Here is an 11,478-nt window from a genome sequence, read left to right as displayed (position 1 = left end):
AGTCTTCTTTTAATATTTTATCTTTGCAGTTTTCTTCTTTTTATATCTTAATGTCCACATACTTGATTCCACACTTTTTCTGGAATTTTCCTGTATTCTATATCGAATCCACAGCATTTTTAATCTTATACATCACCGTGAATGTAAAGCAAGCTTTCGATTTGAAAATACTACAAACTGCATCAGATGGTTTCTCTGGTGCCCCTTAATTTGAGGGATTAAAAAAGTTTTATAAACAAAGAAAATACCGAGAAAAAACTTAGTTCTTTATTGAGGAGGCAGGGCAGGGTTAATATATAAATAACATTAACAATTCTAGTAACATATAGTTGCCCTCAGACTAAGATTTCTGGATACCCAAGCAACACAGAAGTGAATGGCTCAAAACACATCAGCAGTTAGTAATAAATATGAGTATACTTCTAATTTAATATGTAACTAGGCAGAGTATATTTATACTTAAAAATAAAAAAGAATTAACTTCAAAATCACATGATAGTACAGGATAGAAAACACCATGATCCTCTGTGTAAGTAAGTCTTACAAACAATTTTAGTCACCATTTTACCAAAAAAAAGGTATTGCTGCTCTGGAATGAATAGAGTGAAGAGTGACCCGGTACGTTCTAGTACTTAAAGGAATGTCCTGCCCTGACGGGTTAAAAGAACAGAATCTTTTTGGCCTAGAACGGAGGAGACTACAAGGGGAAGCGATTAAAGGCCATTGACACAGTCAAGCCATGGCCCTGCTTCGGGATCATCAGTGAATCACGAACCAGAGAAGACAAGTGGAGACTATGGGGAAGTACCTGAGAGCAGGTGGCACCTCTTTATACAAAGAGTTGTGGGAGTCTGGAATAATCCACCCAGCCATGTTATTGAAGCTGATACCCTGGGTTCATCAAAGAGACAGCTCGACGAGATTTTGAGATTGATGAGCTGCTGGCAACCCTAATGAGTTAAGTGCATAGCCTCCTGTACTTTGTACCCTTTCTTATGTTCTCAGCTTTAAAGTGTGGGAAAGTAAAAAGACGTCTGCCTGTAGATTTCTACACTATGTGCCTTCCCTCTGGCTCCAAGTGGCACCAGCCGCTCTCTGAAGATTGGAAGTTCAATGCACCAAGCCTGTATGACATCGCCATTTGTTGCAAAGTCAATACCGATTCTTGACACTGACAGAATATCTTCTCTAATAAAAAAAAATAATCATATGCTCTTTAGTTTGACGAGTGCTCTGCGAAGAGTTTATTTCTCTCTAGCTGCCATTGTTTGGAAAGAAAGTTTTCATTAGAATAAGGGTCATGAACATGACAAGTGAGATGAGGCCTGTATCTTCTTGTGTGTGTATGGTTCCACACATACAGCAGTCCTAATGGTCACAGGTGAAAATGGGGTTTTTGAGTCCATAGTCTTTATTTCACAACTTTTCTAGGGAATTTATTCTTGTAGGGCAATAGGACTATCCTGGGGGCAAGTTAATTACAGTAGCTCTGCAGTGTAGATGATTTTATCTAGATCTGGATGGACAGCCTTTTTGAATATGTCTTAAAGTTAGACTACATGTGTATTTTGAATGCATTTGCCTACTTGTGTGTCTGTGTTTCTAAATATTTGGCTTCTTTATGCAATTTTCATCTCCTAATTCCATGAGGAATGTTGGCATCAACATGGAGCGCTGTCCCCATACAGTAAATAGGTCTGGCATGACCATTTGCTGTTTCACAGCACTTCATTTTGTTTAAGAAAATGGTGTTGTACGTGTTATAAATGTAACATTTGTTTATTCTGTTTTCAACAAATATTCTTCAAGGTGACTGAAGGAGCATGATGAGCTAAAAAAACAGCATGTTCACTTTAATTTATAATGTTTCATGAAGGTTATAAAAGGGAAAGAAAGATACAAGAGGAGATTTTTTACTGCAGCAAATGGTAAGATAATTGGAAAGATCAAACAGAATGATGTTATTAATAACTAATTGCAGGATGAAAAGAAATATTGTGCATCATTGAATAAAGAGGTTCATTGCAAAATGTGTGCAGCCTTTTACTGCAGTAAAGGCTTGTAGAGCTCAGAGGAGCTTCTGAGTGCGCTGACATGAATGTGTTGTGCGTATGACACTGCAGTGAGCTAGTACTGGGTGAAGAGGTTCACTTCTTGGCTTTGATGAGGCTGTGATAGATGGGCTTCACCACAATGTGCAGGTACAGCGAGCTGTCGATGAGGTAATCGGAGCCCCTGTGCTGCAAGTCAGCCTCGGCCAGGAAGTCCCCAGTCTCTTCGGTGCTCTGGTGGAAGTTGTAGACGTGTCGCACCAGCACCTTGCCCTGCTGCCGCACAGCCACGACCACCGTCTTCTGGAAGCTGACGCCAGCAAAGTCTGCGCTGGAGGTGGCTGGGGTGACGATGATGCGAGGGTGGCCGTTGTCGGGGCGCGCCGCCTGGATCGCCCCGTGCTCTGTGTACACCGGCCGCAGGCTGACGGGAAGCCATCTTGGGGAGAACAGCGCGTTCCACGTCACCTTCTTGTTGGCGTCATGGCCACTGGGGCCCAGCTGGGTCTGAAAGCTCATACTGCGATCGTCCCGGGTGGGGTTATTGATCACCCAGGGGGATCCCCAGGCTGCAGAGAGGTAGTTACGGGGTGTGAAGAGGCTGCAGTTGACATCGAAATACTTGGCCAGCTGGAGTGGGGAGGCCGAGTGGAACTGGAAGGCCATGTAGAGGAGGTCCTGTATCGACTGGTGGTATTTGAGCAGCAGCGGAGACTGTTTCTGCAGCCGAAAGAGCTGCTGTGGGGGTATCATGGCATAGCGCACCGCCCTCAAGGCATTCTCAATGGTCAAGCCCCCCGGCTGGTTTTGCCCAATCCAGGCCTCCAGAGCCTCGAACAGCTCGAGCTCGCTCTGCAGGATGAGATCCGAGCGCTGCAGCAGAGACAAGAGCAGGTCAGCGCTCACCGAGCCCCACTCCCCACTCTGGAAGACAGAGGACAGGTTCCAGGACAGGAATTGCAGGCAGCTGTCCCTCAGAGCCACATCTCCAATCTGCATGGCATAGTGGTACCAGTTGACTACATGCCCATGAGGGGAGTCACTGGCCAGGTGCAGGGTCATGTACTGGCTGAGACCATGCTGCAGGGCCAATACCGTATACTTACTGGCCAGTTTGTGCAGAGGGATCGCTTGCTCCAGCTGTACAGCAATCTCCCCACAGTACATATACCTGCAAATAAAGACAGACAGTCTGTGTAACAGAAGCAGAATCAGAAGCATGCAACAGGTATTTGCTATTCATTTCCCATGGTAACAGTTTAACAGCTTGAAACATAGATCTCCAGCCATCTGCTCAAGAATGTTTGTCTTTGCAAAGAGGCACTTCAAGGACACTGTAATCCTCTGATCTGCCACCAGGTGGAACAACATGTTCACAGTAGAGAAAACGGCAGAAGAGCAGAGACTGTGTCAATGCCCTAGTTGACAGATTGTGAAAGATAACTCACATTATCACATCCCACATAGAAATATCAAATACCCTATGCAACTTTCAGAAATGCAGTCACAACACAACAAAACTGCACATTTTGACAAAAGTTTGCCTAGCTCTTTGAAATAATAAACACAGTACTTATAGAACTTAATACTGACCTTTACAGATATACTGTTCGACAATATTAGATAGAACCTACAGTATGAAGAACTACTGTATCATAAACCAGAGATAGGGTAAAGGTTAACCCCTTATTGTGGGCTTAGTGGATATTACAATGTGTCACATAAACCACCTTGACAAAGTGATGTTTGGCTTGAAAGGGGCTTTATCATAAGTTAATATTTTAATTTATTTAACAGATAACTCTTATGGTTACTGGAATGGATAGATCTTTTCCTGCTTTTTGTTATTTGCCCAAAATCAGCCACTTTGCTCACTGGGATCTCACTCTTCGTGTCCTTCAGCGGAGGCCCCCGGCACCAGGCCCTCCCTCACCTGATGAACTTCTCAAAGACAGCCGCGCAGTCGGCCGGCTCCCGCAGGGTCAGCGTGGAGGAGTTGCGGTGCTCCAGCAGCCCCTCGAAGACTTCGCTCTGCAGGGACAGCACCAGCGAGTGGGCCTGGAACACTTTCACCTCGTCCGAGTGAACTGTCTGGACCCGGAGGGATACGTCGCTGCCATTGCCCTGAGCCAGCAGTGCCTCTAGTCTCTGGACCAGGATCATGGAGTGATTGATCACTGTCCCGCTGCTCTCTGAAGCGCCTTCAGGTTTGAGGGCTGCTGGGATACGACACAGACCACATGAGTGACAAGACTCTCCCACTGGCTGAATAACTCAGGGCTGTATTCACAAGAGTCTTTCACTGACAAAAGAAAGCTGTTAATTTCTTTTAAACCAGCCAGAAGCAGCCCTCCTCCAGTAGAGAGAAATTTACAATGGGGGCTCTTGATGATACCTCCTTGACCTGTTTATGAAAAGCTTTTTCTAAAGAATCATTTTTCTTAATTGGCTAAAAATAAAGCATGCTTAGCATGGACAAAGTGTTCAAGGCCATAATCTATCCAAAGCATGACTTCTGGCTGTGCTCCTAGTTCCAGAGTAATACTACCCTGTAATTTCTGAGCAATGGCGTCTCACATGCAAACTGTGAGCTGCATTTTCATCCCTTTACAGCTCTGGAGATTAAGAAAAGGTCTATCAAGGCTAAAATAGCTTCCTATCCCAAATGTCCTTTATCCTCTTACACCAAAAATACAATATGATATGTGCAGTATATGATAGTGATAACTGAAACAGTAGCTGCCTTGCGGTTAAAAAACAATTCACCATGTTAGCAGTTTGGATTCCAACACTGAATTTTCCTGTTGTTCCCAGTATGGAGATAAGATACTTCAGAATTTATTTCTGTAGCATGTATTTTTTATATTTTTCTGGGGCACTAATGAAATATAGATGATGGCAAGAACCCAAGTCTGTGTCCCATCAACCTAGAAAACATGCTCAAGCACATATAGACAAGGAGCTGATGTGCTGGATACAACTTTTTAAAGAAACTTCAGCATATGATTATTCAATGAACTATGCTATTTCTACATTTCCTTTTTGAAAGCATAGCTGCGCGTTGTTAACAAAAAGGATTGCCAAATGACTAAAGTGAAGGTTCAGTTTTTGGGAACGGGTTTAACAAACATTAACCAAATATGGACAGTGCAACACAAAAAAGAGGAGCTCAGTTTCTACGCAGTAGAAAATAAGCTAAAAGGGAGAAACAGATTAGCTAAATATGCAAGTTCTGTAAAGACAAGAAAGCATCTGTCCAGACTGACACTGTATATACACTAACACAGTGAAACTTGCCCGTAAGTTTTTCTGCAGGAACAATGTGTTTGCTTGATTGAAAGCTTGATTGAAAGGTCCCTTGTACTCCACCCTGCTCCTCAAGATAAGATTTTTTGGCTGTACTTAACCCTGCCAGTAAAACGTGTAGTGCCTGACAGAACTTACTATTTTTGTATTCCATTCTAGTCACAAAACAGGGCAATGGCCTACCTCTCTAAAAACAATGTTGTTATTGTTACCATCGTCTACTCTGCAAAGATTTAACTTGTTAATGAACTTCTCACTGAAGCTACAGTTTCAAAGCTAAAGTTTCATTAAAGCTATCACATGATATTCATTCTTACTATTCTAGAAATGTTCATTAAATCCAGAAAAACACAACTTATTCATAAAGCAATGTATTAAAAACACGTTTTAACCATGGGAATGAATGGGTCATGCTCAGATTTATCAGTTTATGAATACAATTGCATTTTGTCTTACATGAAGGATAAATTTGAAATTGACACAGAACAAGAAACCCAGGACCAAAATACCGGCTCAATACTTGCATCTCTATAGCTGCGAGGACCTCAGTCCTGTTTTTTACGGAAAGTGGCACTACTCCACAGGAAGGGTAGTGAATTGATATCACTCACATACTAATTAACAATTGTCTGCTTGGTGAAAGCACCTCACTTATACTGCGACCATCTGCTTTTAGCAGTGAACTAATGAGGCATCAGTGTCCAACTTAGGCTTCTTTGTAAACATCATTATTATGGTTAAGCAAATGTGTTAATGCTGCCCTTATTTTTGAAAGGGAAAACATGTTGTCTGCTCTATGATACAATTATTTTTAGCCACAAGTAATAATCTTTATTTTATCGCTACCCTTTTTTTTATATTGCACCTTTCATGTTACATCATGTCAAGACGTTGCACAGTAAATCACAGAGATATTTTACAATAGCAAATTAAACAGTTTAAAAGCTAGAGAAGAAATGTGAGTTTGAAGGATTGGAAAGTACTGATTGATTTGCAAGAGCTAATACATGCAGGCCAATCATTCTACAGTCTTGGAGCAATGCTACAGGGATTAAAACAAGGATAAAAATTCAAATTTCAGGAAACATTTATCTTTCATGTTTTTTCAGGAGATGTCATTTGCATGTCAAATCAAGTTTATTATTAGTGGGAAGTATCTTTTTGTACGATGATGGACATGCTGTCAGCATGCTAAACAAATGTCAGACATTGACCTTAGTCTCAGTGAGTTTCCATGCCAAACTTACAGGGGTACTACCAGCCCCCAGCAGTGCAGTGCAAAAGAAGACTGAATGAGGAGTTCTTATTCCTGTGAGACAGGAAGGACAAAGTGAAAAGGAACTAGTGACAAAGTTATATTCACATAAACTCTACAAGACAATACCCTTCTATGCACTGTGTTTTCACAAGAGAAAACATGCATAGAATTCCAGAAATCAGATCAATTAATCAGAAGAAAGCAACAAAAATACATGAAAAGGCATTTTCATTCAGTCGATGTTCATGAGAAAAAAATGAGTTCTGGGATCCTGAGACTTGGGAATTGTTCTCACTCAAGTAATGTCATAGCAAGGGTAAACCTTCCCACTACTGCCGATCTGCAAATAGACTGGAGAGTGAAATTGAGAAAAGAGGGACTGAGACAATGCTGCAATGCTAATAAGGAGGCAGATCTTTTCTGCCTTTTCAAAGCCTAAGGGCTTGATTTCTAAAGAGATGCAGAAACCAAACCCATTGACTTCTTTGTAGGCTCTTGTGAGTCCATCTCTTTTAAAATGCAGACTTTTTTCCCCCTTTGGTATGTAACCCTTAGAATTCAGCTATCCCGATCCGAAAACCGACACATAGACAGAGATAAATAGGGAAAAGCAGAGGTAATCACGAGAAATTATGTTGGGAGGGCATCTTACCTCCTTGGACTGTCATAGTTTGGAAGCAGAAAGCAGTAAAGAGGACCCCCAAGTAGATCTGGGATAAAATCCCTCCATGAAGCACAAAAGCCATTTGTCTCTCTCTTTTTCTCCCTCTATCCCTCCTTTCTTGTCTTCTGCTGCTGTGTAGCGTGCTTTAACCCTGGCGCGCCTGCCTGTTCTTTGGGAAGTGGGCTACCCCGTGTGGCTCCAGCTCCCAGGCCGACACTCTTTATGTAGGACGCTGGTCCTTCCAGGCAAATTGCAGCATTCCGGATCCATTGATTGGTGGAGTCTGTCAGGGCCGTTGCCATGACAACTACTTTGATTTTGAGTTTCCCTTCCAATGTTGTATCGCATCGATCTGCAGCCAGCTGGGCAGGAAAACAGCGAACCGACTCCTGATAATACAGCTTTTTGTTTCAGGGAAAGCAAGTAAACAACATAATCCTGGACCAGGGGTTCTGTGTTACCATGATGATCATCATTAAAACAAGCAGTAGTGTTATTAGAATTCATTTTCTGCCAACTTTTCACTAATAAAGGAACAGGTGCTCAAAGATAAAAAAGAAAAGAAATCTAGCCTGAGCGCTCAATTTAAATAGCTGTTACTTTTTTTTCTGACTTTCTCTAAGTATTCTGCTTGCACTCTCTGCAAAACTTACTTGTTACATCTGCTGATCAGGAAATCAGTGTCAGGGACCAGTGTGCTTCTGGGTGCAGTGGTTCTTGCAAGAAACCAATCCAAACTCAGAGAAAACAAAGGATCCCCAACAAGGAAGCCATTCAGCCGATCAAAATCATTTGGTTCTATTACTCTAAAATTCTTAAGACAGGAACAACCCCCCAACCCCTCAATTCAATATGAAACCCCTTGAAATTCACCCAGTGCAAAGGGACAGTTTAGATCAGATCTAACCTGCATCTCTTTGGTAGGTGGGGGCAAGCTAGAGAATTTGGCAAAAGCCCCCATGAATACAAAGAGAACATGCAAACTCCACACACACAGGAGCTCCAACCTAGAATCAAACCTGGGACACTGTAAGTTGGTAGAGCTAACTGCCATGCCATGATACACAAAATGAGACTCAAGACATCAATGTTTTGCTTTCCCTGTGGTCACAGCAAGCTGTATTTTGCATGTGAGCTTTCTATTATTTTCAAAATAAGTTCTTTAATTAAAATGAACGGTGCAATTTGAAATTAAACAGTACTGTATTGTACATGCAGGTTATTTGGTGAGTTAAGACTAAATTTACGTCCACCCTTCACTCTCTCACACAGTGGACCATGAGTGCACTGTGTCATGCTAGTTGTCATTGCTAGTGTCATGATTGATATCTGTGTTTACTTCCATTAATGGTCCATTAATAAAACCCCACAAGACCACACTTCATAATAAGATGGTCTTTTTTTATGCCCACCTGGCTTTAGTAAAGCCAGTGGTAACAGTTGTGCAGTGTACTGGGGTAGGCCATTGCCAAGATATGTCCATAAAGTTACTGAATAAGGATTTTATTTTCATCTCAGAAAGCGGCAGAATCTTTTGTTCTCTTGAACTTCTAGGAATCTGCAGCATAGTAACAGAACATCTTCTATTCTGCTCCTTTAATATGTTCCTCCAGACCTACCAGGGTCATTCTGCCAGTCACCCCTCTGAAGCAAACCGTAACGGCTGTAGTTTAGTTCTCTTACTGGAGAGCAGGGGGTAGCCAGAGAAACAGACCTTAGTAAGGTATTGGAACAGCAGAATTCCTTTAGAATTCACTTTGCTTTTATCCTTCATATACTGTATTTATTAGTGATCGATTTGTGCATGTGTAACAGTGGGGAGAATACTGAAGTCTTTACTGAGTTTACTGAGGTTGCATATATTAGCAAAGTAATTTAAATAAACAGCATCTAACTGCAGCAAAATGTAATTAGGCGCAGTAGGTCTACTGACATTTCTGTTTTTTAGGACATAGCTTTGAGCAGTGACCTCACACAGTACAGGGAAAAAATCTTGCTTTGTATTCCTGCTGCTTATCAGCTCAGAAAAGAAAACATGACATTTTAAAAACACATACCTGGTTATATCTTGATGTTCTGACTTCCCTTGTGCTCATTCTTTCCCTATTAGCCAATTCATCTGACAGAGGCAGCACAGCACAGGGATCACTAAGCAGTGAATTTACATATAGAGGAGATAACCTGAACCCTATCTAACAGGTTAGACTAATTCAAAGGGCACCTTTGATCCCTAGGGCATTCAGACTGGCTGTGTTCTTATTTGGTCTTGATAATCCTTGGCATACTCTGGGTTAAAAGTTTCAAAACATTCCTAAGAATTGGAACAGGATAAAACTGGGTTTAATTTGGTTTAATGAAAGTCTAATCTGCAGAATCATGCTCCTCATGCTTATTAATCTCAAATGCAGCCCTAACGGCACCTCCAAGCATTTTCTGAAGTGTGACTTTATGTTAAGAGCTTCTTGGAGGAACATATAATCAGTTTCTGTTGTATTTACTTTTTCTCTAACCACCATTCTTTCATATTTGTATTTACAATTTTCAAAGAGTAAGCCTGGTTTCAAATATTGCAAGTGATTTAAACCTCAAGAGAAAAGTTCAGCACACTGCTTGTCTTGTCTTAGATGGAGCCTCGTCCAATATTTTAGTGAGGCTATGTGTCTTGGAGCTACAGTAGAAACATTAGTTACTCTTTACACTGAGAAATTCATGGTGTATTCACAGTGGAGTGCTGAACAGGACCTGATACAAAGCCATAGATCCAAGTAGGTGGTTTAAACTTATACTGCAGATATTAAATGCAGCGCTTCAGGCAGTAACTTTTATGTTTTTGCATGTACATGTGTGTAATGTGCATACCTTTCTACATGAATGCATTTCTGACAAATGGATGTAAATGTTACGCATGCGATGGAATGACACACACCTCAATTGCAATGCAGTATGCAATATACAGTATGCTGCAGGCTAGAACATGCCTAATTACTGAGTAGCAATGAAAATCAATACTTTGCTCTCTCTCCTCTCGCGGACTGCTATAAACAGGTCATATGGCGTCATGAAGACAGTCTATTTGGCACAGGCTTGGAATAGTTTAATCTTTGCTTGTCCTGCTGCCTAGCTAACACTCAGTCTATGCATTTCAACTCACTGAAATATCAAGAGACATATTAGCCATGAAGGTAACTCAAGAAGCTGAAATACTAAGAAAATCCTATGAAACATTAATCTATTTTCCACACTGGGAAAAAGGGAATATAAAAAAGTGTGTCCAGATTTTTTTGTCCTATTTTAAAGTTGTCATGAAAACAGAAACTGTGCTGTGTACTGTAAATCTCACAGATTATTATTACGCACCTGTTATAAATATGATCAAGTGTGACTAACACGTTGCACAGTGTGCAGGAACTATTTCTTTTTAATGTAGACAGGTGCAGGGTATTACATGCAGGTAGTAAAAACAAATTATAAATACAAAATGTGAAACATTGAGTGAGAATTTTCTACTTCTTAAGAAGACGTAGATGTTTATGTTGACACATCTTTTATATTTTCTGTAAGCGAGGAAGCAATTACAAAAGCAAACAAATTGTTAGGACATACAGTATAGTTAAGAGCATAGAATGTGAATCAAATTATTTTTTTTTTAAAACTGTATAACACACTAGTAAGAATATAATGTACTATTTTGATCACAATGTAAAAGAAAAACTATTGCTGGAATCTGTCTAGAGAAGAGCAGCTAGATACATTACAGGGCTTAAAGGAGTGTCCCACACTGACAGGCTGAAAGACCTGAACCTTCATAGTTCTGGACAGAGAAGACTACAAGGGGACCTGAGACAAATATTCAAAATCCTAAAAGACTTTGACAAAGTCAACCCAGTGGACGTCTTCCAAACGACAAGTGAAACATAAACCTGAGGGTACAAGTGGAAACTGTGTGGAAGTACATCTTAAATTGTACCAAGACGTACTTCTTCCTCTGCAAGGAGAACACAGAACACAGAACTGAGTTCTGAAGAAGAGCAAAGAGAAGTGGAAACCAGCTATAATTGTGCATTGAATCTGGCAGACCTACACTAACCCATGGGAGTTCTGAGGGGAAATCAGGGAATTAGTTTGTGCTCTGAGTCAATGGTAATTACACCCGGCAGGAATAATTGGCACCAGGACTAATTTCTTCATGTTATTTTTAT

The 11,478-nt window shown here is 41.0% G+C and overlaps 1 protein-coding gene across 2 annotated transcripts; it reads right to left on the bottom strand.

Moving 5' to 3' along the window:
* Positions 1–252: 252 nt before the first annotated feature.
* btbd17a (BTB (POZ) domain containing 17a) lies at positions 253–7,528 on the bottom strand. 2 transcript variants are annotated; one of them, XM_015356635.2, is made up of 3 exons: positions 7,268–7,528; positions 3,985–4,270; positions 253–3,222 (listed from the first exon to the last, which is right to left on the bottom strand). In XM_015356635.2, the coding sequence occupies exons 1-3, from the start codon at positions 7,359–7,361 to the stop codon at positions 2,148–2,150; spliced, it is 1,455 nt and encodes a 484-aa protein (XP_015212121.1). In that variant the 5' UTR covers positions 7,362–7,528; the 3' UTR covers positions 253–2,147. The 2 variants fall into 2 exon arrangements, with proteins under 2 accessions (XP_015212121.1, XP_015212122.1); XM_015356636.2 differs by having other exon boundaries at positions 3,985–4,267.
* Positions 7,529–11,478: the final 3,950 nt, after the last annotated feature.

This window comes from Lepisosteus oculatus, chromosome 9 (assembly GCF_040954835.1).
Source record: "Lepisosteus oculatus isolate fLepOcu1 chromosome 9, fLepOcu1.hap2, whole genome shotgun sequence".
Classification (NCBI taxonomy): domain Eukaryota; kingdom Metazoa; phylum Chordata; class Actinopteri; order Semionotiformes; family Lepisosteidae; genus Lepisosteus; species Lepisosteus oculatus.
This window is presented reverse-complemented; position numbering and strand designations above follow the sequence as displayed.

Coding starts and splice junctions, on each gene's coding strand:
- btbd17a (XM_015356635.2), bottom strand. CDS start 7,361: ATGGCTTTTGTGCTTCATGGAGGGATTTTATCCCAGATCTACTTGGGG. Junction 4,271..7,267: donor AACTATGACAGTCCAAGGAG/GTAAGATGCCCT, acceptor GTCGTATCCCAG/CAGCCCTCAAACCTGAAGGC. Junction 3,223..3,984: donor GTCTTTGAGAAGTTCATCAG/GTGAGGGAGGGC, acceptor CTTTATTTGCAG/GTATATGTACTGTGGGGAGA.